This window comes from Mesoplodon densirostris, chromosome 2 (genome assembly GCF_025265405.1).
Source record: "Mesoplodon densirostris isolate mMesDen1 chromosome 2, mMesDen1 primary haplotype, whole genome shotgun sequence".
NCBI classification, from domain to species: Eukaryota; Metazoa; Chordata; class Mammalia; order Artiodactyla; family Ziphiidae; genus Mesoplodon; species Mesoplodon densirostris.
In genome coordinates this window covers 69,820,284-69,847,725 of record NC_082662.1, presented here as the reverse complement: position 1 = coordinate 69,847,725, position 27,442 = coordinate 69,820,284, and the positions used below count along the sequence as shown (strand labels likewise).

At 36.0% G+C, this 27,442-nt stretch overlaps 1 protein-coding gene across 2 annotated transcripts in view; it reads right to left on the bottom strand.

Annotated features, from left to right (window-relative positions):
* NEXN (nexilin F-actin binding protein) overlaps positions 1-27,442 on the bottom strand; it is a 58,592-nt gene that overhangs the window by 20,203 nt on the left and 10,947 nt on the right. For both annotated transcript variants that reach the window (XM_060089990.1, XM_060089991.1), the window contains exons 2-8: positions 13,549-13,627; positions 11,649-11,727; positions 11,415-11,563; positions 6,218-6,259; positions 4,849-5,046; positions 4,579-4,755; positions 1,802-1,990 (exon numbers count right to left, since the gene is read on the bottom strand). In XM_060089990.1, coding sequence (XP_059945973.1) covers positions 1,802-1,990; positions 4,579-4,755; positions 4,849-5,046; positions 6,218-6,259; positions 11,415-11,563; positions 11,649-11,727; positions 13,549-13,627 — 913 coding nt within the window. The remainder of the gene's footprint in view (positions 1-1,801; positions 1,991-4,578; positions 4,756-4,848; positions 5,047-6,217; positions 6,260-11,414; positions 11,564-11,648; positions 11,728-13,548; positions 13,628-27,442) is intronic.

Sequence of the window (27,442 nt, the reverse complement as noted above, 5' to 3'; positions counted from 1 at the left end):
CTGGAACAAACATGGCAGATTAAGGAAGAATCAAGAGGGACTTTCCTGGTGGCGCAGTGGTTAAGAATCTGCCTGCTGATGCAGGGGACAGGGGTTCGAGCCCTGGTCCGGGAAGATCCCACATGCCATGGAGCAACTAAGCCCGTGAGCTGCTTAGTTGCTCTAGAGCCTGCGCTCTAGAGCCTGAGAGCCACAACTACTGAAGCCCGTGTGCCTAGAGCCCGTGCTCCGCAACAAGAGAAGCCACCGCAATGAGAAGCCCACACACTGCAACAAAGAGTAGCCCCCACTCGCCGCAACTAGAAAAAGCCCACATGTAGCAACAAAGACCCAATGCAGCCAAAAATAAATAAATAAATATTTATTTTTTTTTAAAAAAGGAAGAATCAAGAAATGAAACTGGAGAAAATACTACGGCAAGGTTATAAAGAAATTTATTTTAAAATTTTAGTGTTTGGATTTTTGTTTTAAGGGACGTGGAAAATTTTTAAGCAAAATAGTAACATAATCAAATTTACTTTTTTTTTTTTAAGAAAGGCACTTCTGGCTTTATAGGAAAAGAATGGATTATAGGCAAGAAAGCAAATTAATTAGGAGTTGGCCTGAGGCAAGGGATAACAGTGACCTGCATTATAGTAGTGGTAGTGGGAAATGGGGGAAAACTGATCAATTTTTAGAGTGATATAGGAAATGAGACAGTGAATGACTGGATGTGAGGCATGAATGAGAGGTGGAAGTGCTTAAGGCTCTCAGGTTTCTGATTTGAGCATCTGGGTGGGTGATGAAGCCAAATAAACACTTGGATATATCTGTCTGAAGCTCACCCAGACACAGGAAGAAAACCAAGTCATGATATCATTGAAGCCAATTAAAATGTTTCAGGAAGGGGATGCAGCGTTCACGTGTCAACTTACTTAAAAATAAAGTTTCTCATTTAACAAACATTAAAATGGTATAGAGGCTTCCCTGGATTCTGTGGTTAAGAATCCGCCTGCCAATGCAGGGGACACGGGTTTGATCCCTGTTCTGGGAAGATCCCACATGCCGTGGAGCAACTAATCCCATGTGCCACAACTACTGAGCCTGCGCTCTAGAGCCCGCGAGTGACAACTGAAGCCCACGCACCTAGAGCCCGTGCTCCACAACAAGAGAAGCCACCGCAGTGAGAAGCCCGTGTAGAGTAGCCCCTGATCTCCACAACTAGAGAAAGCTCGTGCACAGCAACGAAGACCCAACGCAGCCAAAATAAATAAATAAAAATTTAAAAAATGGTATAAGAAGTATAACTTTGTAACAGAGTTAAGTTTAGTAGCAATATCCAGAGTGATGGTAAGCATTTTGGAGAGTTAACTAATTGTGATTAAATGGCTTTGATCATTTAATATATCCCAGATGGGATGGATACTGGAAAGAAAGGAGGAAAGGAAGGAAGGAGTGAGGGAGGGAAGGAGGAAATGTGGAAAGGAGAAGAGAATGGAGAGGAGGGAAGGAAAGGTGGGGGTAGGAACCCCCCTCCCTCCTCGCTTAGATACTTAGTTCTGGAAAACATGCCTTCCCAGAGAAGGACGATAACATACACTCCTCTATGCTAGGCATAGCAATTTAATCAGAACCTTCTCAACACTATAATGAAGCAAACACCTTTAACTGACAGTGTTATGCCATAGGAGACTTTAATAACTTATATGTCATCCCTACTTTTGGCATATAAGTTCAGAAATAATAGGGTATTCCCCAAAGTTGAATGATTCTCATAACATACTGAATCCCAATGACCTTCTCCAGTCATATTCTGTCTTACCATGCTTCTCCTTGCTTCAGCAAATGCCTTCTTTTCTTCCTCTATTCTTCTTCTGGCTTCTTCTTCTGCTTTCCTTTTTTCATCTTCTCTCCTTTGTCTTTCTATTTCTTCAAAACTGAGTTTGAGTTTACCAGGGCGGTACCCTTTAAAAATGTTTTCTGTGTCTTGGTTTTCCTCCTCTTCATTTACCTAACCAAGAAACAACTCACTACTAAGAACTGGGATTCATCAAAGACAGGAATGAATTATAAATCAAAAGGCACAGACTCAGCCACCTTACACAGAAATGTTTCTTTGTTCTAGTATTCTTGACCAAAATCCCCTTCCTTTATAATGTCTCATATGATTTAAAAAATCAAATTTGGAAAAATTCCAAATAAAGATGTACCCAAGTTAAATAAAACTTCTCAAGCAAGTCAAATTTTTAAATGGATAAGATTAATTGTTTAAAATTCTTAAGGAATCATTTAAAAGCTTTATTAAACATTAACTCTCCCAGAACAAACATAAAACATGTGTGTGGACCTACTAGAGAAAGGACTTGAGGACACAGGGAGGGGGAAGGGTAAGCTGGGACGAAGTGAGAGAGTGGCATGGACATATATACACTATCAAACATTAAACAGATAGCTAGTGGGAAGCAGGCGCATAGCACAGGGTGATCAGCTCGGTGCTTTGTGACCACCTGGAGGGGTGGGATGGGGGGGTGGGAGGGAGGGAGACGCAAGAGGGAAGAGATATGGGAACATATATTTATGTATAACTGATTCACTTTGTTATAAAGCAGAAACTAACACACCATTGTAAAGCAATTATACTCCAATAAAGATGTTAAAATAAATAAATAAATAAATAAATAAAAGTAACACCAACACACAGATGTGGGTCTTACTCAGTTTAAGATATGGAACGTTTCCAGTACTCTTGAAGGTCCTCGTGTATCCTTCAAGAGCCCATCCACCTTTTGCTGGCTTTTCAGAGGAAACTAATATGCTTAATTTTGTGTTTGTTATTCTTTTGCTTTGTTTGAATATGTAAAAATTTGTTCAGTGTTGCAGCTTTTGAATTTTACATATAAGAAATTATACTGTATGTGGTCCTATTGACTTGCAGTTTTGCTGAATCTTGTAGTTTTTTTTAGATTTATCTGTGTTGATGGGGCTACCTGTAGTTAATTATTTTCTATTGCTGTATAGTATTTCATTGATTAAAAATTCTACAATTTATCTTCCAAAAAAAAAAAGTGTGTGTGTCTGTGTGTGTGTACTTAAATTGAGGTTCAAGTATACACACACTGAGTCTCTTACATAATAAAAGAAAGTTCTCATTCTGTAATTTTCATGGATTTTTTTTTACTATGAACTATGGTTATTAAATGGATAAAACATTATCTGGAAATATTTTATATACAATTCAAATTTTATGATTTTATAATTAAAATTCTAATGTAATGCTAATTAAATTAATTAAATACTCATTGAAATTTATGATTTGATTAATTAATGATATTTCTATGTCTTTTCACTAAATTGACCGCCAGTGATATCTAAAATGTGTAGGTATTATCCAACTGTAACTACCCAAAATATTGGGTTGGCCAAAAAGTTTGTTTGGGTTTTTCCATAACGTTTTACGGAAAAACCTGAATGAAATTTGGCCAACCCAATAACAACATTTTCAAACAAACATCTAGAAAATTAAAATTTTGGAGATATAGACCTCAGAACATCATTAATGAAAGCTGATCAAGAAAGTCTGAAAGTTTAAAAAATTACATATATTCCGTTCTTAAATTCTTGCAATGAGATTTGGAATCAATGTTTTCTTATTTCAATTTTATTTCTTGTTGTTAAATCTGTTACTATAATAATAGCAGTTAACATTTTTAAAGCACTTATTGGGAATTCCCTGGCGATTTAGTGGTTGGGACTCTGTGCTTCCATTGCAGGGGGCATGGGTTCAATCCCTGGTCAGGGAACTAAGATCCCAAAAGCTGTGCTGCGAGGTCAAAAAAAATAATAATAAAAAGATAAAAATACATAATAAATAAATAAAGCACTTATTATATGCCAAACACTACTCTAACTGCTTTCTATATTAACTCATTCAATGATTTAAGAAGTAGGCACAGTTATTTTCACCATTTTACAAATGAGGAAACTAAGATGTAGAGAGGTTCAATAACTTGTCCATGGGTACACAATAAAGGTTAGATATCTGAATCCAGACAGTCTGGCTCCAAAATCCATGCTCTTAAGCACTTAGATTATATACATTACACACATATATATATATCTCTATATATTCAGTATATATATATACTGACACTAAGTGTACAATTATGATTAGATTTGAAAGTGCGCTGCACCATGCTATTAAACACATTGCAGGCTGAGCTAACAGATGAAGAGAAATCAGATTTGTTGAATAATTATTTTGTATGTTTACAACAATTTATAAAAATCAAAATTTAAGGCATATTAGGTAAAATATCCCAAAATGAAAACTAGAAAATATAAATTCATGTTATATATGGAATATGTATACAGTTTCAAAATCAGACCCTTGTATATAGAAAATCTCCTTAAATATATAGCAATGAACCTTATCTAAAGCCAGCTACCTCCCTTAATATTAAATGTTTTATATATAACATTTATATAACATATTATACATATAATATATAATTTGTATAATATATAAATGTTATGTATCATAATATAATTATGTATTGTAATATCATATATAAATGTTACACATATATCAGTTTGTTTTACCATTTGCCGCCTTGCTTCTTCAAAAGCACGCCTCTCTTCTTCTAAACGTTTTCTTGCTTCCTCCTCAGCTTGCTTCCTTCGGTTTTCTTGTCTTTGTCTTTCCAATTCTTCAAAAGTCAGTTTCAATTTTCCAGGAGAAAGTGACTCTTTTTTTGCCTCACTTTCCAGTTCATCGTCCTAAGAAAACATAACGAAAACCTGTTAATCATAAAGGGATATGCTGCTAACCAACTTAACTGCTTTTATTTGTTCTTTATTTAAAAAAATTACCATGACCAATGAAAGACACTTTGCTTCCTTGAGAGACCGACGTTGTTCTTCATATCTTATTCTTTTATCTTCTTCATACTTGATCCTTTCCTTTTCTTCTTGTTCTTTTTCTAGATCTTCAAAATTCTTTTTTATTTTTCCAGATGTTTTGTGTGATTTGACAGGTACCACTGTTACAAGCAGTGAATCATCTCCTTCCTAATTTATAAAATAGATAATTAGCATATTTCTTCCTAATCAAAATTTAGGTTTCATGGGACTTCCATCATTGGTGAATTTCATTACATTGCCATCAGTGTTATGAAGAACAAAAATTAATATTTTTTTACAGATTTCTATTAAATAGCTCTTTCTCTGAATTCATTGTACATGATGAGTTAATCTTATTGAAATCCACTGCTGACAGGGTTCAAGAAGCATCTTTTTTCCTAGAAGATGGTGTTAATACAGCTGTTTGGATAAAATTGCGTGAAATTATCTGAATTTCACTATCCGTGCACTCATCCCACAAAAGGTAATGTGCATGTGAGCATACTCTAAATCAATTTGATGGTGGATGGCTTCAGTTTAAACACACAAGAAAGGTTTCTGTGTTTGATTTTTCTCTCCATGCAAGTTTTTAAATATTTAATAAAACTAACATTTTAGCAAGGAAAAAAACCCCAGTATTTCCAAGTGATTTAGAAAACATTTATATTATGGACAAAACTCTTTGGCCTTTGGTCCTATTCAAATATTCTTAAACTTGTTTTTAAAATCCATTTTAATTAGTTCTATTACATCATCTGTTATTGCCTTTGAACTTTTTTCAAAAACAAAGTGAAGAACTGTAATATGTAACACATGCCTCCTAAAATAAAACTGCTTCCAATTTATGCGGCTGTAGTTTTAGGCACACCATCAAATTGATTGATCTTTAACATTCTCTGTTAGATAAAAAGAGATAACTAAAATTTTTGTTGTTTGAACATTCCTTCATGGTAATAGGTACTGTACTCTCTGCTAGTATGTGATAAGCAAAACAAACTATCAGGAACTCTGAGGAAAGAAGACAAATGATGAAAAGAAAACTGCCTTTTTCAAATGTTAGCTTTCAACAATCTCAACTATTAGTAACAGTTCAAGAAATATACAGCCTTGGCAGAGTATCTCAAACCGAGACTTGTGTCTCTAACCATGAAAGCAAAAACGCTAAGCTATAGCGTTTGAAAGTGCAAAAGTATGATCTTGCTTTGCAAAATATTTTTGTCCTTTTTGTTGTTGTTGCTATATTTATAATAAAAAAAACTCTTAATTTTTTTAATTGAAAGATTATTTGTGAATCAGATAATTTTAGGTGAATGTTTCATTAAAGGAAATGTCCATTTACCTCTGATGCTGATTCAGTTCCCGTATTGTTTATGTCCTCAATCTATTGAATAAGAATTTTATATCATTACATTACATCAGATTTCTGCTTTTTGCTTTAAACATACAACTGAAAAGTATGCGTTGTGATTTATGGTAAATTTCAAAATTTAGAATTCTGAAGTATTTTATGTTGCTCCAAATTAGCCAATTATGTCCTTTTAAATAGAGATTAAACTTTATATTAATTTTTGCATTTTGATATCAATATCTAGGGAACAACATATTAAGAAAAAATTAAAATAAAGCCTACCTTTGTAATTCTGGAATTTGAATAATGGACCAAACTCTTACAATCTGGCTGTGAGCTTACAACCAGCAGTTATTAACGTTTCTGTAGCAATTTAAACGGAGCTACAGAAACATTTCTCCATTCTCTCTCTGCCACAGTGAAAGGAAAACCTATCATTAGCAATCAAATAATCATCATGACTATATTTTATAATATAAATAGATGGCAAAAATATAACTGACACAATAATAAAGTGCAGTAAAAGGTGTAGGCTTTCACATGGCTAGTTTAGAAGGGAAAATAATTCTGGAAATCATAATTGTTTACTCTATATTTTGACAGATCTAGGTAGGAAAGGCACTCATTCAAAAAGAGGGAGCTCAATTTAGCCATTAAGATTAGCTTGAGGGGCAGGCTAATGTACAATACATAACAGAGTGAGAAATGACAGAAAGGTGATTTAAATAACACAATGTTTGAGATCTCAGGAAAAGGAAACATAAGCAACAGGAAAATGGAAAAAGTTAGAAAGTAAAAATTCAGATTGTTTATTATTTTAATTTGATTTTTAACACCAGTGAAAGAGCTGGAAGTAGTTTGTTCCTCACTCAGTCTAAGGGAATTCTGCTGTACCTTGTCTCATACTAGGAACTGGGCTGGCTAACTCCCTGTTCTCTCATCATCCCACTTTTCTATATTCTCTGTCAAGAAGAAATAATACATATTATTAAGATACCAAATTTCTTGAAAAAGAAATTATTCTGAACAAATCATTTATTAAAAATAAAACTATTTTGTATCTTAATAGTTTATTTTATTTTATTATTATTATTTTTTTTTTATGGCACACGGGCCTCTCACTGTTGTGGCCTCTCCCATTGCGGAGCACAGGCTCCAGACGCGCAGGCTCAGTGGCCATGGCTCATGGGCCCAGCCGCTCCGTGGCATGTGGGATCTTCCTGAACCGGGGCACAAACCCTCATCCCCTGCATCGGCAGGCAGACTCTCAACCACTGCGCCACCAGGGAGGCCCTTAATAGTTTATTTTAAATAGCTTTGTTCAGAATAATTTGCTTTGTTACAGAATTATTTACTACACTGATTTGTTGTGTAAATGATGAAGGTTTTATTGAATGAGAAATGATACTATGAAAAATTTTCATGAATCTGTAATAAAATAATTACAAAATTATTTCCCTTCAAAAGAGTGCTAACAATTCCTCTACAAATCATGTTAATCTCAATAAAAAGTTCTAGGAGATATGGTGAGAAGCGAGACATTGAGAGCATAGGGAAGAAAAATTCTAAATTTTTTAACTCCAAATTTCTTTTTCTTGCTGCTACAACCTTCTTAGATTTTTATTAGCTTACAGTAGAAAATAAACTATATTTAGAATAGTTTTTCTTTGTTTGGTTGGGTGTTTTTTTGTTTTTATTTTTGCTTTATTCTTTGCTCATTTTAAACCATTATCAAAACAACAAAAGATAGAATTTTTTTTCCATTGGGTTTCAACAAACAAAGAAAAAGATGAATTTGCCTAAGTGGCCATGGTCTCAGTATATTCATAGAGAACTAAGATATTCAGTTCATTTATAGTGCTAGCTTTCAGAAGCTACTATTGAAGATCTGTTTCCCAATTATTTCTTTTGATTTATGGAAAGAAAACTCCTTTTGCTCCTTCCCAAATCAACTTCCTTTCTCCCCTTTCTTTTCAACATCTCAATCTCCCACCAATAACTTCTCTTTTTCTAAGTTGTTAGACATTAACCTTGTCTATCAAAATATCCTCAAAGATAACCAGATTATACCAAATTAAGATTCTCCCCCCAATTTTTTTTTCTTGCGGTACACGGGCCTCTCACTGCTGTGGCCTCTCCCGTTGCGGAGCACAGGCTCCGGACGCGCAGGCTCAGCGGCCATGGCTCACAGGCCCAGCCGCCCCGCGGCATGTGGGATTCTCCCGGACCGGGGCACGAACCCGCGTCCCCTGCATCGGCATGCGGACTCTCAACCACTGCGCCACCAGGGAAGCCCGAAGTATGCCTATTTTTAATTCATCATAATATCCTAGAATCTCAGAACTGGTAATTATCTTAAATGTCACTCAGCTACCTGTCTGACTCAGGAATCCTTTCTATAGCGTTCTTGAATATGGACTTATACAAGAGGATTTTTCAAACAAACATTAAGACTCTTCTTGACTATGTCATGCCTTACTTCTTATATTCAAAGTTATATTAAATTTTATTAGATTTGAGTGGAAAATGTATCTAATTAGGTTTTAAAATTAGACTTCCCATATTTGCAAGATGAAATTACTATTAATAGTTTATATTGTTCTACCTACATATTCTCAAATAATTTAATAGGCTAAAAATTTTATTAACCAAGATTCTCTCGCACCCTGCCATGTAGTATCTAGGGTTACTAAAGAAAGTGGTTCTTTTTCATGATTAGTTTTCTTCCATCTTTCTCTGAGTATCCTATGTCTTCATCATATTCAAATTCACCTCAACACACACATTTCTTCTTTTTGAAACCACTGCCATATTCAGTTCTCGGGGTGGTAGTGTAATCAGTGCTTTTTGGAAAAGGGCACAAGACTTAAAAGAGGTAGACGAACCCCATGTGCATACTCACCATTTCCTGCCAAACAAACACGATATACTTTAATTATATATTTTATTACCTTATTTTACAGTTTGCATTATAAATATAATTACATATAGTGATATATTTTATATATAACCTAAAATATTGATTTATTATATATTGTATTCCCTTATTATAATAAGGGAACTCCCTCCTTATAATTGTATTCCCTTGTGAAATTTCATTTCTTTTTTTAAAAAATTAATTATTTATTTTTAGCTGCATTGGGTCTTCATTGCTGTGTGCAGGCTTTCTCTAGTTGTGGCGAGTGGGGGCTACTGTTCATCATGGTATGAGGGGCTTCTCACTGCGGTGGCTTCTCTTTGTTGCAGAGCACGGGCTCTAGGCATGTGGGCTTCAGTAGTTGTGGCTCGTGGGCTCTAGAGCGCAGGCTCAGTAGCTGTGGGCATGGGCTTAGTTGCTCTGTGGCATGTGGGATCTTCCTGGACCAGGACTCGAACCTGTGTCCCCTGCACTAGCAGGCAGATCCTTAACCACTGCACCACCAGGGAAGTTTGAAATTTCATTTTAAAATGAATACTAATCTTTGATGACTGGAGGTGGCAGAGGTAAAGTACACCAACCTTTCTTCAGACAAAGAGATACAAAGTAATAAAATATAGGAAATTCCAATTCTTTTCTGTAATTCATCCGGCATATGACATTATTTGTCACCATATAAATGGCTGTTTGTGCCATAAAAGTGGTTATTTGCAAAGTCAGGGTAAATGAATTTCTTTGATATGCAAATATAGCATATGCTTTGCCTTCTTTGTCACTTAAAAATTTTTTCTTTGTTTGTTTGGGGTTTTTTTCGGCTGCACTGCGTGGCTTGCAGGATCTTACTTCTCTGACCAAGGATCCAACCCTGGCCCCGGCAGTGAAAGCGCCAAGTCCTAACCACTGGACCGCCAGGGAATTCCCTGTCACGTTTTTTAAAGAAAAGTAGTAGAAACTGAAAGAAGCATAGCAAATAGATTTAAGGCACTTAAAGAGTAGGCAAAAAAGAGCCAAGTACAATCTCACAATAAAAACGGTTATGAAAGACAATATACCGTGAAGACGATGTTAGGATAGTTGTTAAAATACTGATGACAGAAGGAGGAGAAACTAAAATGATTTCATGACATTTTATCTATATGTATCATTATTTAGGTGAAACATTTATTTATAGCCCACTTACTTTGTACCAGGCACTGTACTAAGTGCTTTGCATTTATTAACTCATATAATCTTATTAAAAATGCTAGGAGATAGATACCATTATTGTCTCGTTAAGCTCAATAAATTGATCATCTCTTTTGATCCTACAGTGTAGACAAGGTTAAAGTACATAAGCAATATAACTGTCTTCTGTGTCTTTTTTCTATGTCTCTATGACTACAGATCGTTTATAATATAAAACAAATATCAATATATTAAAGAACTTTTTGTGAACTGACCAGTTCTTTACTTAATAAAATGTAATTATGACTATTAGAATTTCAAGTTTCTATGTCATTACACTCATGAATCATTTGGAGACATTAGCTTTTTCTGGAAATTAGATCAGATTCTTGAGTATTTTAAAATACTTACCAGGTTCTTAGTTCTCATGCTCTGAGAAGAAAATATATGGGAATTCTAAGTTCATTAAGAGACTATATAAAATCATAGTAATAATGTTTTTCTCCCTCTAATTTGTCCTCTGTGGCTATGGGCAACAGTAATGGCTATACGACGGAAATGACTGTCACACATTTCTCCCTTCTACTACCATCCCCAACTTAAAAAACAAAGCTAAGCTAGCTAATAATACCATTATTGAATAAAATGTGACTTGAATTTGTTTCAAATAATTGAGTAGGAAGATATCCTAATTAAGCCTGTGTTTGATAATAACCAGCAAGTATTTTTTGATTGCTATTAAAAGACCAGCATTTTGTTATATGCTTGTGGATAGTTTATGTGTGAACTTGGCTTATATCTTTGTAAAATTCTCTAATGTGTCAAGACAAATAAGGAATGTGGACATTGTAAGGAATGCAGAGAGAATGATAAGATGGTATATAACAAAAGTCATCTCAGTATTCAACCTTGAAATAGGCACATTCTGCCCTTATCCTTCTAGGCATTTGATATTAAATATTTGTGCTTAAGATCTTATTTCCATGTTAGCTACTATTTAATAGGTTTCTGTTATATTAAAATATTTTGATTAGGCAGCATACTGATTAGTTTTACTCTATACAATTAGTTTCTGAAGCAAATACCAACTTAATATCTAGTGTATACCTGCTCAGCCCTTTTTGCTAATTCACGTTGTATCTTCCTCTTTTCTAACATATCTTGCTCAATTCTGCGTTTTCGTTCCTCTTCTGTTCTCTTCCTTTGTTCCTCTTGTCTTTGTTTCTCCATTTCAGCAAATTTACCTTTAACAGTTCCTAAGAATATATGAAACATGTTTGATATTTTGCTATGCTTCCTTTTTTGCAATTTTATTTACAATTTGCCCCTCAAGTGTCTTACCTGTTAGCTTTGGGACATAAGCCTTTTCTACTTTAGAAGATACCTCTTCGTCATCATCAGAAGCAAGCATTTCTTTAATCTAGATGGTTAAATAAATTAATATGAACATATCCAAACTTTAGACTAGATCATATTATATGCAGAGTTTGCAGTTAGTTTATAAACACAGAAAATATTAAATATAGTTAATATGAAATGTAGTTAATGTGAATAACAAATAAAATGTAAAAGATGAAAATGAATATTTACATGAGAATAAAATAAAATAAAATAACCTCCTGCTTTTTCCTGTTCCATTCTCTCTCTCTAATATATTGTTCTTTTCTTCTTTGCTTTTCGTTTCTAGATCTCCTTTGATTTCTTTCTTCCCTGGCTCTTTGCATGGCTTCAAACTTATCCTTTACATCACCCTTGCCAAGTTTTGGCACATAGGTTTTTGGTACAGGTTTAGATGAAGAAAGCAGAAGCTTCATTAGAAGAAAATAAAGAGATGAAAGTTAAAAAAATAAGAAAGGAAGAAATTAGGTAAAGATAGATCAGAATAAGCAGTATAAGAAATATTTATTGAAACAGACTATAGATAGAAATGAGTTTGCAACCTTTATTTGTATAATCGGAATCTGATTAGATACTTTCTAAAGTCTAAGTATGAAAAATGAAATTACAGAAAATATGAGAGTAAAAATGTTATTAATATATAGCAAAGAAGTCCCATTTTGTAGGTATGTTCCACTGAAGCTGAAGACTAGCAAAATATAAAAATTGAAGACTGGATTCCAATTTAAAACAACATGTATTTTATTGTCCTATTTCATTACATTAAAGATTCAGATTTTACATCTCTTGCTTAAAAGATACCAAGACTAATTTTAATAAATTACATGAAGTTGAAAACAAAGCAAAAAGTTTAAGACTAATTCACATAAGCCTAATTCTTGCTTGTTTCCATATCTAATATCAGCAAAACTGAAGGCCTTTACTTCTCATTTGTGGCTGAGGTGAGCCAAGGTCTTTGTGCACAAGCAGTGATTTTTGTTGTTACTACTGCTATACTGCCCATCTAGAACTTCTTTAAACCCAAGTTGAAAATGTGTAAGAATGCTGTATCATTCCAAGTAGGATGTGCCCTAAGAGGAAAATTCCCAAATGACAAAAGAGCTTTCCAAAGAAGGAGGAATCTGTTAAAAGACTAGAGAAATGATTTTCCTCCATCTGAAACCAGGAAAGCAAATTATTTTCATCTTTTTGAAAATTAAACTGATCTCTAAAAGAAGTTTCAGAAAATAAAACTTCATTGCCTCAGAACACCAAACCCTTTCTTCTAGTGATAATGGCAAATTTCTTAATTAATCTGTGCCATACCCAGCCCCTATTTTATTTTCTACTTATGGTGCCATTGGCCATTTTAAGGTTTTTTAAAGTTTATAATTTTGGGGTGTCAGCAACTGATTTCTTCTTATTACAACTCTCAGTAACAACAGCCAAGAACCAGAAAAAGGCCTAAGATAAGTTTAATTGCAGCTGCTAGAAGTAGCTAAGAAGGATCCTCACCTGAGAGTGAATTATCTCTTTCTCCTTAAAGTATATACATCAATTGTTTTTTTAATACTGAAAACATAACTTCTAAAATTTATCAAGATATTAAAATCTACTCAAGATGCTAGCCATCACATCCACTTCACTATCACTCACAAAACTTAATAATCATGCTTCCTAGATAAGAATCCAAACGAAAATACTGGGCCCAAGACCAGCCTGTGAATTTTACCTCTTCTTATGTTTTACATCTTGACACTATGTCACTATGAACTTCTGTGAATGACCTTTCCACCAGTTGCCCTTTTCAGCAATTCTACAGTCAACCCTATGATTCCCCTATTTTTTAACTTTTAAGACTTACCTCAGCCTTTTGGGAAATATCATTCATGTTTGCTCTCTGCGGTCTTGGGGTGATTATGAAGCTTTGTAATTTTTTGCACCTGAAAAAAATATATTAGTATTGAATAAGAATTTTGATGCCTTAATTTTTTAATATGCTGTGTATTTTTTTAAAGAGAAATAGCACGTTAATTGCCCCTCAAAAAATAATGACATCATCCAAGCAAGTAATAAATTATAATAACCCTCAGCTTCTTTTCCCAAGATTCAGGGTATAGAAGGTACAAGGAGCAAGGTGTTAAAAGATTCTTGTAAGTTTACAGCCCAGAATAACTTAGTGAATGTATCAAGTACCCTTGCAAAAAAATTGTATTCTGCAGTTATTGGATGTATTATTCTATAATTATCAATGGGGCCAAGGTGGTTGATTGTGTTATTTAGGTCTTCTATGTCTTTACTAAAAAAAAATTTTTTTGGCCTAGTTCTATCAGTCTTAAACTATATGGAATTTTCTACTCCTTTATTATTTTATTTATTTTTGGCTGTGTCCGGTCTTAGTTGAGGCACATGGGATCTTCGTTGAGGCATGAGGGATCTTTTCGTGGCAGCGCGGGCTCTTCATTGTGGTGTGTGGGTTTTCTCTTCTCTAGTTGTGGCACGCAGGCTCCAGGGGACATGGGCTCCGTAGTTGTGGCGCGTGGGTTCCAGAGCACGTGGGCTCTGTAGTTTGCAGCACGTAGGCTCTAGTTGAGGCACGCGAGCTCAGTAGTTGTGGTGCACAGACTTAGTTGCCCTGCGGCATGTGGGATCTTAGTTCCCTGACCAGGGATCAAACCCACGTCCCCTGCATTGTAAGGCGGATTCTTTACCACTGGACCACCAGGGAAGTCCCTGTCTATTCCTTTAATTCTGTCATTCTTGTTTTATGCAATTTCAAACTTTTTAAAATGCATATGTTATGACTATTATATCTTCTTCTTGAATTGGCTCTTTCATCAGTATGAAATTTCCCTCTTCTTATCTCATTGTATTGAATTTATCTGTTATTAAAATGGCCACACCAACTTTCTTTATTGCATGGTGTATAATTTTCTAGCCATTTACTTTCAACCTATTTATCCCTTTATATGTAAAGCACATCTCTTGGACACAGCATATAATTGGATGTTACATTTTTAAAAATTCAATTCTGATAATACCTTTTAATTGTAGTGTTTAGCCCATTAACATTTAAGGTAACTATGTATATGAATGGACTTAAGCCTACCATTTTACTATTTGTTTATTGTTTGCCCCTCTTTTTTTGCTCCTCTATTATTCTTTTTCTGCCTACTTCTGTATTAATTGAATAATTTTTAGAATTTTATCTATTGGCTTTAAACTTTTAATTAAAAAAATTTTAAGGTATAATAGACATACAATAAGTTATACTTTTTGAAAGTGCACAATTTGATAAGTTCTGACATATGTATATACCCATGACACCATCACCACAATCATGATATAAACAAACAAACAAACAAACAAACAAATAAATAAATAAACGGGGACTTCTCTGGTGGTCCAGTGGTAAAGAATCTTCCTTCCAATGCAGGGGATGCGGGTTTGATCCCTGGTTGGGAACTAAGATCTCACATGCCGTGGGGCAACTAATCCTGTGTGCCACAGTTACTGAGCTCACCCGCCTCAACTAGAGCCCACGTGCTGCAAACTACAGAGCCCACGTGCTCTGGAGCCCAAGCGCCACAACTAGAGAAGAGAAAACTCTCACGCCACAACTAGAGAGAAGCCCGTGCACTGCAAGAAGATCCCATGTGCCACAACTAAGACTAGATGCAGCCATAAAAATTAAATAAATAAATAAATAAATAAACAAATAAATAAATGAAATATTAAAAAAAATATATGTATATGTAGGGATTCCCTGGCGGTCCAGTGGTTAGGACTTGGTGCTTTCACTGCTGTAACCTGGCTTCAATCCCTGGTTGGGGAACTAAGATCCCTCAAGCCATGCAGCACGGCCAAATAAAAAAAGATATGAATATACACATTACACCCAAAAGTGTTCTCAGACCCCCTTTAACCTCCCTTTTCTTCTAGCCTTTCCCACCTCCATCCCTAGGCAGATATGCTTTCTGTCACTGTAGATTAGTTTAAATTTGCTATAAATGGAATCATACAAGTATATACTCTATTGTTTGGCTTCTTTCACCATGCATAATTATTTTGAGATTCATCCATGTTGTTGCATATAACAATAGTTCATTTCTTTTTATTACTGAATTTTATTCTGTTGTATGAATATACCAGAGTTAACCACTGTTAATCATTCATCTGTGGATGGACATTTAGGTTGTTTCCACTTACTATTACAAATATAGCTGGCATTGGGCTTCCCTGGTGGTGCAGTGGTTGAGAATCTGCCTGCCAATTCAGGGGACATGGGTTCAAGCCCTGGTCTGGGAAGATCCCACATGCCATGGAGCAACTAAGCCCATGTGCCGCAACTACTGAGCCTGCACTCTAGAGCCCATGAGCCGCAACAAGAGAAACCACCACAGTGAGAAGCCTGCACACTGCAGTGAAGAATAGCTCCCGCTCGCGGCAACTAAAGAAAGCCCACGCACAGCAACGAAGACCCAGTGCAGCCAAAATTAAATAAATAAATTAATTTAAAAAATAATAAAAAAATAGTCTCCTTATTAAAAAAAAAAACAAATAAGCTGGTATGAATATTCACGTACAAGTCTTTCTGTGGACATATGCTTTTTTATTTCTCCTGAGTAAATAAATAAAGTATAATGGCTAGGCCTTATGGTAAATGTATGTTTAACTTTTTAAGAAACTGCCAAGCTGTTTTCCAAGTGGTTGTACCATCTTATCTTCCCACCAATAGTGTACAAGAGATATACTTTCTCTACATCTTGATCAACACTTGGTATCGTCTTCTTAATTTTAGACATTCTAAATGTGTGTAGTGACATCATATTATGGTCTTAACATTTCCCTAATACCTAATGATATTTAACATCTTTTCATACGTTTCTTTTCTATCTGTAAATATTCTTTGGTGAAGGTATTTGTTTAAATCTTTTGCCCATTTTATTACTTGGTTGTTTATTTTCCCATTATTAAGTTTTGAGAGTACTTTGTATATTCTAGGTACAAGATGTATATCAGATGTATGAATAGGAAAGATTTTTCTCCCACTCTTTGGCTTCTCTTTTATTTTTTTTTAATTTAATTTAATTTTATTTTTTTTGGTCGTGCGGCACAGCTTGCGGGACCTTAGTTCTCTGAGCAGGGATTGAAGCCAGACCACGGCAGTGAAAGCACAGAGTCCTAACCACTGGACTGCCAAGGAATTCCGTGTCTTTTCATTTTCTTAACGGTGTCTTTTGAAGAGCAGAAGTTCTTCATTTTTATAAAGTCCATTTTATCAATTTTTTTCTTTTATGGAATGTGCTTTTGGGGTTGTACTGGCACAAAGAACCCAAAGAGAATTTATCCTACATTTTCTTCTACAAGTTTTATAGTTTTAGGTTTTGCATTTAGGTCTTTGATCCATTTTCAGTTAAGTTTTGTATATGGTGCAAGATTTTTCTCTTTTTTTTTTGTATTTTTTCAGGGCTATTTATTGAAAAACTTATCTGGGCTTTGCTGGTGGCTTAGTGGTTAAGAATCTGCCTGCAGGGGATTCTTGGGGACATGGGTTCGAGCCCTGGACCAGGAAGATCCCACATGCCACGGAGCAACTAAGCCCGTGCACCACAACTACTGAGCCCGCATTCTAGAGCCCATGAGCCACAACCACTGAGCCCGTGAGCCACAACTACTGAAGCCCACACGCCTAGAGCCGGCGTGCCACAAGAAGAGAAGCCACTGCAATGACCAGCCTGCACACTGCAACGAAGAGTAGCCCCCGCTCGCCACAACTAGAGAAAGCCCTCTCGCAGCAACAGACCCAACGCAGCCAAAAATAAATAAATAAAATAAATTTATAAAATAAAAAAAAAGAAAAAGCATACCCTTTCTCCACTGAAATGCCTTTGTACCTTTGTCAAAAATCAATTGACCATATACATATGTGGGTCTATTTTTGGACCCTCCATTCTGTTCCATCAATTTATCTGTCTCTCTTGATGCCAATATTACGTTTGTTTGTTTGTTTTTAACTATAGTCACCATGCCACAATTTTTTTTTTCTTGGTCATGCCATGGGGCATGTAGGATCTTAGTTCCCAACCAGGGATCAAACCCGTGGCCCCTGCATTGGGAGCGTGGAGTCCTAACCACTGGACCACCAGGGAAGTCCCTGATTAGTGTACTATATAATAAGACCTGAAAAGGGTGGTGTAGGGAATTCCCTGGTGGTCCAGTGGTTAGGACTCCACGCTTCTGCTGCTGGGGCTTGGGTTCGATCCCTGGTCAGGGAACTAAGATACTGCAAGCCGTGCAGCATGGCCAAAAAAAAAAAAAAAAAAAAAATTAAAAGAAAAAGAAAAGGGTAGTGTAACTCTGACCCTTCTTTTTCAAACTTATTTTGGCTATTTTAAGTCCTTTGTATTCACATACAAATTCTAGAATCAGATTGTCAATTTCTGTAAAAACGCCTGCTGTGATATTCATTGGGATTGTGTTGAAAACTGTAGATGGATTTGAGGAGAATTCACATCTTAATAATGTTGAGTCTTTTGATCTATGAACACAGTATATCTCTTGATTCAGTTACATCTTCTACAATTTTTTCTCAGACATGTTTTATAGTTTTCACTGTGCAGGTCTTCCACATCTTCTGTGAGATTTATCTCTAAATAATTTCATGTTTATTGATGCTATTGTAAATGCTGCTTTTTATATTTCAATTGATGATTGTTTGTTGCTAGTATATAGAAATACAACTTTTTTTTTTTTTTTTTTTTTTTTTTTGGCTGTGTTGGGTCTTCATTGCTGCGCACGGAAGAATTTCTCTATTCGCGGCGAGCGGGGGCTACTCTTTGTTGTGGTGCGCAGGCTTCTCATTGCAGTGGCTTCTCTTGTTGCGGAGCATGGGCTGTAGGTGCGCGGGCTTCAGTAGTTGTGGTGTACGGGCTTAGTTGCTTCGCGGTATGTGGGATCTTCCCAGACCAGGGATCGAACCTGTGTCCCCTGCATTGGCAGGCAGATTCTTAACAACTACGCCACCAGGAAAGTCCAGAATTTATTTTTGTATTCTGATCCTATATCCTGTTACCCTGCTGAAGTAATTTATTACTTTATTGTAGATTCCATCAGATTTTCCACATAGATGATTATATCATCTGTGAACACAGTTCTAACTTTTACTTTCCAATCTGGATGTCTTTTATTTCTTTTTCTGGCTTGATTGTACTAGCTAGACTGTTCAGTACAATGTGAAATAGAAGCAGTGAAAGGAACCAACAAGGACCTGCTGTATAGCACAGGGAACTCTGCTCAATATTCTGTAATAAGCTAAATGGGAAAAGAATTTGAAAAATAGAGGTATGTATATGTACAACTGAATCACTTTGCTGTACACCTGAAACCAACACAAAATTGTAAATCAACTATAGTCCAGTATTTTAAAAAAAAGAAGAAGAAGTAGTGAGGACAGACATTTTTGCCTTGTTCCTGATCTTAGGGGGAAAATGTTCGGTCTTTTACCATTAAGTATGATTTTTAACTATAGATTTTTCTTAGATGCTCTATATCAGATTAAGTTCTTTTCTATTCCTATTGTGGTGGAGTAATTTCAGGAACGGAAGTTGTATTTAATTTAATGCCTTTTCTATGTCTATGAAGTAATCATATGATTTTAATTTTCATTATGGTGAATTACATTAATTTTCAAATGTTAAATAGACTTCATTTTTTTAATGTAAGTTTGTTTATTATTATTATTGTTATTTTATTTATTAATTTATTTATTTGGTTGCGCCCGGTCTTAGTTGCAGCAGGCATGCTCCTTAGTTGAGGCTCTCAGGTTCCTTACTTGCGGCTGGTGGGCTCCTTAGTTGCAGCTTGCAAGCTCCACAGTTGCAGCTCGCCAGCTCCTCAGTTGCAGCTCGCCAGCTCCTTAACTGTGGCATGTGAACTCTTAGTTGCAGCAGGCATGTGGGATCTAGTTACCCAACCAGGGATTGAACCTGGGTCCCTTGCATTGGGAGCGCAGAGTCTTAACCACTGCACCACCAGGGAAGTCCCTTAAATAGACTTTATATTCTTAGGATAAATTTCATTTCGTCATGATGCATTATTCTTTCAACATACTGATAACTCAGTTGGATAAAATTTTGTTAAGAAGTTGTGCATCCATGTTTATAAGGCATATTAGTCTGAAGTTTTATTTTCTTGTAATGTCTGCTTTTGTTAACAGAGTAATACTGCTCTCATAGAATGAGTTAGGAAGTATTTCTTCTTCTTTAGTTTTCTGTAAGAGTTCATGCAGACTTGGTATTATTTTTTCCTTAAGTGTTTGCAAGAACTTCCCAGTGAAGCCATCTATGGCTAAACTTTTCTTTGTAGGAGGAGACAATATGATAAGAGTGGGTTGGACAAGATTCCATGTAATTATTAACAAGATCCTAACTTCGGTTGTTTAGTGGGTCTGTGGGTGCTTATTACATTATTAACAATAATTACCTAATAAAAGGAGGCCATGCATGAATGAGAGTATCATTAACCAAGGTTTGAGTAATCTATGTGCCTGAGATAAAAATAACAAGCAGCTCTAGTTCTGTTCTCTTACCTGAGCCACTGTATCATATCTAGAGTTACCTATTAGATATTTCTTCTTGTATAACTAACAAAACCTAGTCTTCATTCTCATAGCTTCTCAAGCTTTAGAGTTATTTATGGTACATCCTTCTTCTATATCTCCTAAATTTTAATAGATTGTCATGATTTGTGAATGTTATTTTCAAATTTGCTCTTATATATTACTTGACTATTTTCACTGCCCTCATACTAATACAAGCCTTCATCACCTCACACTTTGATTACTACAATTTGATAATCAGACCTAAATCTAAATTCCAACTCTGCTGCTTCCTAGTTAGGATTAGATATCTCAAGAATAATACCTACCATTAGTGGGTATCAATAAGTTTGATTAATTTCATTATTCAGTCTCCTTCACCACAATTTACCCTTTTCCATAAAAACCAACATTTCCCTGCTAGTGAGCACATTAACATATTATTTATGCAATTTAAAAGAGTAATACCACAGGGTATGATGAAAATTTGAGCATCTCACATGGGATTATAGGGACTGATCATTTTAGCTGAATTAATTGGCCAGAGGGAATTTCAGGAAGCCTTTTTTTCCTGGTGAAATAAAAGAAGATTGTGTGGCTTGGTGATAGTGAAGAATTAGCCTGTCAAGAGTAATCCTGGAGAATACACGGATCAGCTAGCCCTCGTCATCTAATTTTTAAAAAATCTTCAGATTATACCTTGACTTATTTATAGATTCAGAATAAAATGAGATTGATTTTTTAAAATTTAGTATGAGCAAAACCACTTAAAATAGTTTTTTAAATGTCATTTCAGGGACTTCCCTGGTGGCCCAGAGGCTAAGACTCTGCACTCCCAATGCAGGGGGCCTGGGTTTGATCCCCGGTCAGGGAACTAGATCCCACATGCCGCAACTAAGAGTTTGCATGCCACAACTAAAGATCCCACAACCCACAACTAAAAAAGATCCCGCATACCGCAAGGAAGATCCAGCACGTGGCAACGAATATCCCACGTGCCACAACTAAGACCTGGCACAGTCAAGTAAATAAATATTTTTGAAAAAAATTTTTTTAATGTCATTTCAGTATTCTGAGCTCTCTTTTTGAAAATCTGGGGAAATTTGAATAGTACTAACTTTAACATTTTTGGTTAAAATATAAGCAAGTTATCCTTTGCCGACAGTTTGCTCTGTTCTGCATTTTGAGGATAAAAAAATTGTAGCAAAATAAGTTTATTAGCTTTTTGCATCATAGGACTGTCTTTTAAGGTGTAGATTGAAGACCCATAGGACCCATATCTCTTACATAGTTTTATGTTGAAGAAGAAAATTCAAAATCAACAGATAAATATTTGTAGGATTTATAGATAATTTTTAAAAGGCATGACTCTGCCTGGTAGAACAACAGCGTGTTTCCATTGCTAACTCAGTTGTCCTTCTGTGTTAAACCAGGTTAAAGGTATAAATTTGACTACATTTGGTTTATTAACTTCACAGGAAAGAACTCTGTGCCACAGTCATTGATGTATTGCCTTATCGAAACCTACTATCTCACTAATAAATCCTTTGATCACAATATGAATAATTTATGATGATAATAATCCTAGCTAATATTTATTGAGCCTTTACTATGTGCTAGGTAATGTGTCAACTGGTTAACAAGCATTATTTCATTTATTTCCCACAATAACCCTTTAAAGTAAATACTACCATAAAACCTTCTCTCAAAAAACTTTCCAAGCTCAGTAATTTAAAATTTCTTAAAATATTAATATGAGAACAATGTCTCAGAGTTTATGTAATAGAATTTGAAAAAAAAACCTGAGTCTCTGAAAAGTCAAGTAACTTGTCAAAGACCACACAACTAATGAGTGGTGGACATAGGATTGAAACAGGCAGTGTGACTACTGAGTCTGCATTCTTACCCACTGTATTATGCTGATGCCAAGAAAGCAGCACAATTGTTTTGTATGGGAATACCAACCAGCTTATAAGCTTTTACCTACTTATGTAATCAACATAGCCTTTAATCCAATTATTTGAGAACCACAATTCTGAGCAGTAGAAATATGTTGGAAGCTAAAAAGACATTACTAACAGTATTCTCTACATTTAGTGAATTTGTAATATTTAGCTGGCAACTGGCAGCAGAACATGGTGCTGGATAAGTGAGAAGCAGGTATTTTGCCCTATGTGAGCAGCACAGAGTTTTTATTTAAGTAGTTTATTTCCTTTTAAAGTGATACATGCTAGCAGTTATTCTCTTAGAATTACTTGGAGTTAATTAAGCAAAACACACAGTGAGGTTATTAAAGGATTCCCAGGTACTGAATGAAATGCTGCTATCTCAGCTGGTTGTGGTTTAGAATTCATTTAGTAAACTCATTCATGTATGATAAAGTTAGGGACTGTTCGGTCTCTGATTTTGAAAGTGCCTAAGTCAGCAACATGCAAGCAGCACTCCTATTGCTGTAACTAATGACAGTGAAGAAGCCAGTAACAATATTCACATGTATCTTATTCTCTTGATTAAGGAACACAATGATATATCTCATCATTCTGCTAAATTGCTGAGAGTACAAAAGGCTTCTGAATCTCTAATCTAACAGAACATTATTTAACAGTGTACTCCTAGGGTAACCAAATTCACTTTTATTTGTTTAGTGACTGTGAGAATTTTGGTTTTATGAAGGCTTTTTAAAGTATTAATTGACTTCAACAAAGTCATGACAAAGACTCTGTGAAACGTTTAAAAACTAGTTGAATGTCACACATTTTAGTGAATCTCAACACTAAACCATAAACCCATAAAAGAAATTCCTGTGAAAGGGAGTCATAGACAGTGAACTTTAGTCAAGGAATGGAGCCATAATGCACTCTAAACTGCAGCTGAACATGCTTCAGTTTCCTTAAATCCTCTCCTTTCTGCCTCCTAGTACCCTCTCTCCATCCTAACTCCACAATGTCCTAAATACTCATGCCCTTCCTGCCAGGAGGGCACCGTCACCTTCAACTCTGCCCAAACTACCTCCTTCTTTTCTATCAGCCAATTAGGGACCATGCCGTGGACTAAGCTGCTCAATATGTATCAATAAATGATCATAATTACATGTGGTGGAATGTGTATTATGAAATTAAAATTTCAGAACAAATGACATATACAGGTTTGAACTTGTCATAACTTTTCATAACTTCTCTCATACAAAAATGTACAAACCTGTGTATTTTTAAATTTGATAAAAGATTCGTACAAATATAATTTGAAATCTTCCAAAATATTCTCCTAGAACTTTTGCTGCTTAAGGACCTTCGTAGAATTTAGAATTATAAATATATCCAAATGATACTTTCTCAGTTAATTGTTGACGTTTCTAACACAATAAGACAATGATGGTGGGAATTCCCTGGCTGTCCAGTGGTTAGAACTCAGCACTTTCACTGACCTGAGCCCGGGTTCGATCCCTGGTTGGGGAACTAAGATCCTGTAAGCCGTGCAGTGTGGCCAAAACAAAAACAAAAACAAAAGACAATGATTATGGAAGAAGTACTGGAGTTAGAGCCAGAAAACTTGGATGAGGTCATTTATTAGATGTATGGTCCTGGGCAAGCCAGTTAACTTCTATGAACTTCAGTTTTACATGTAAATTAGGCATAATGATACTTTTCTCATATTAAATAAAATGGACAGTTCCTGCCTTCTGAACCTCATTGCTACATCTGACACTCTCAGTCACTCCTTCATTCTTTTTTTTTAACCAAATTTATTTATTATTTATTTATTATTTTTTTTTTTTCTGTGTTGGGTCTTCATTGTTGCATGCAGGCTTTCCCTAGTTGTGGCGAGCGGGGGCTACTCTTCGTTGTGGTGCGCGGGCTTCTCACTGTGGTGGCTTCTCTTGTTGTGGAGCACGGGTTCTAGGTGAGCAGGCTTCAGTAGTTGTGGCTGGCAGGCTCAGCAGTTGTGGCTGGCAGGCTCTACACCGCAGGCTCAGTAGTTGTGGCTCACATGTTTAGTTGCTCTGCAGCATGTGGGATCTTCCCGGACTAGCGCTCGAACCCATGTTCCCTGCATTGGCAGGCGGATTCTTAACCATTGCACCACCAGGGAAGTCCCATTCTATTTTTTAAATATTTATCTTCTTTTGGCTGCGTTAGGTCTTAGTTGCAGTATGCAGGGTCTTCGTTGCAGCATGCAGGATCTTTCGTTGTGATGCAGGCTCTTTGTTGTGGTGCACAGGTTTTTCTCTCTCTAGTTGTGGTACGGGGGCTCTGTAGTTTGTGGCACATGGGCTCTCTCACTGAGGTGCGCAAGCTCAGTAGTTGTGGCATGCGGGCTTAGTTGCCCCGTGGCATGTGGGATCTTAGTTCCCCAACCAGGGGTCTGGGATCAAACCCACGTCCCCTGCATTGGAAGGCGGATTCTTTACCACTGGACCACCAGGGAAGTCCCACTCTTTCATTTTTGAAATCCTTCTCATGAGCCTTCACTTGGCTCATGACACCAGTTCTCTCCCTGTTCATGTCTCTGACCATTCCTTCTCTGCTCCTCTGAGGGCTTCTTTGCCTCTCTACACTTCTTCAGTGTTGTCTGCCCCCACGTTTCAGTCTTTGCCCTTTTCTTCTGACTCTACACTTTTTCTTCAGTGAGTTAATACACTTTGGTCGTTTAAATTACCTCTCTGATCTCATCTCTCTCCATACCTCCCTCCATCACCCATACTGAAATACTGGCACACCTGAGCCTTCACACAGCTAGCTCCCCAGCCTGATGTTCTACTCATTCTCTTATTCTCTTAGCTAACTCCTACTCATCCTTTAGTTCTTAGATAAACTGTCACTTTTCTCCAGGAAGCCTTCCTTGCCTCCACGAGACTGGGTTAGGTGCTTTTCCTGTGTGTGTTTCTGTAGCACCCCCATGCTTACCCTAACTGTGGCATTTACCACAATTTATGGTAATAAAGAACTTTCTTGACCACCTCCTCTACCAGAAAGTGAGCTTTCTGAGAGTAGAGACTGTATTTTATACACCACTGTATCCACAGTATTTAGCATGTACCTGGTACATCGAAGACATATATAATAATTTTTTACTGAATAAGTAAATCCTGCCAACTTCAAGAGGAAGGACTTTATAAACAGTTAAGGATTGTTGGGATATAATGTATGACTCTCACTATGATTATCATTATGCCAGACTACAATATAAATAGAACACACCGTTCATTACAAAAATATTTATTAAGCATCTATTATGTGCCAGGCATTCTGCCAGGCATTGAGCAATGCAACACTGAATAGACAGATGCTCTCCCTATTCTCATGTTATTAACAGTCTCTTGGCCAAAACTCTGAACAAAAGCCTTGGAACAGGATTTTTAATGGTTCAGCCTGCCTTGCTATCTGTAGACACCAGTATGGTTCTAACACCGTACTTGATACAGAATTGAAAACCAGCACACACCATACCCCAAACTTCCCGTTAGATGCCTAAGGTCAATGACTTCCATTCTCGGTCTACATTCTGCAATACTCTTAATTCCCCCCAGACTTTCATCTGTACATCTGGTAGACTTTATGCTCCTTTCCCACAATACAGAGGATTTGTTCCTTTCTAGTGCCTAGCTCCATGTTTGTTAAATAATAAATTATAATTTAAAATAAATCCCAAAAGCCATCATGGAAAGGTTTTCAATATCCATGTAGTAATCATCAAAACCAGGAACTCTAAAAGATTCCATTCCTCTGACTCAACTTTTATTCCCTTAATAAACTGTCAATACTACATTTTAAAATATGCTATCGAACACTTAACAAAAGATTTTCAAATTAATGTTTTGGAAACAGATTCTCAAATTCCAAATACCCGTTCAATCTTTGATCATTTTATCAACTCCTCCCACTTTCATGCTTTTTTACATATATTATTAGTCAACATTTCACCTACTAGTCTATAAACTCATGTGGAATTTGCTGCTTTATTTAGCACAGAGGTCCCAGGCCCTCCTTCAATTTCACATAATAATCCTTACTAGAAATACTCATATATATTTATTATTCATATGGATCATTATTTTGATTAATAACTTACAAAATGAGAAGCTATAAAATTCAAAGTATTCACTTTAATAGTTTTCTCTCCTTCAGAATGCTGATAAACATTTCTGAATTATTAAAACTTTTCAATAGGTACCAGAATCCAATGTGGTGAGTACATAAAGTTACCTCAGTTGCTATAGGAAAGCTTTTTTAATGCAGTCTCTTCAAAGTTCTTAACTGGTACATATTATCAGAATAATGATTTTTTTATACTTCTTCATTGGAGCATAATTACTTTACAATGTTGTGTTAGCTTCTGCTGTACAAGAGTGAATCAGCTATATGTATACATATATCCCCTCCCTCTTGGACTTCCCTCCCACCCTCCCTACCCCACCCCTCTAGGTCATCACAAAGCACCAGCTGATGTCCCTGTGCTATGCGGCTGCTTCCCACTAGCTATCTATTTTACATTTGGTAGTGTATATATGTCAGTTCTACTCTCTCACTTCGTCCCAGCCTCCCCTTTCCCCACTGTGTCCTCAAGTCCGTTCTCTATGTCTGTGTCTCTATTCCTGCCCTGCCACTAGGTCCATCAGTACCATTTTTCTAGATACCATGTATATGTGTTAGCATACGGTATTTGTTTTTCTGACTTACTTCACTCTGTATGACAGACTCTAGGTCCATCCAACCCACTACAAATAACTCAATTTCCTTCCTTTTTATGGCTAATATTCCATTGTATATATGTGCCACATCTTCTTTATCCATTCATCTGTTGATGGACATTTAGGTTGCTTCCACATCCTGGCTATTGTAAATAGCGCTGCAATGAACACTGTGGTACTTGTATCTTTTTGAATTATGGTTTTCTCAGGGTATATGCCCAGTAGTAGAATTTCTGGGTCATATGGTAATTCTTTTTTTAGTTTTTTAAGGAATCTCCATACCGTTCTCCATAGTGACAATATCAATTTACATTCCCACCAACAGTGCAAGAGGGTTCCATTTTCTCCACACCCTCTCCAGCATTTACTGTTTGTAGATTTTTTGATGATGGCCATTCTGACTGGTGTGAGGTGATACCTCATTGTAGTTTTGATTTGCATTTCTCTAATGATTAGTGATGCTGAGCATCT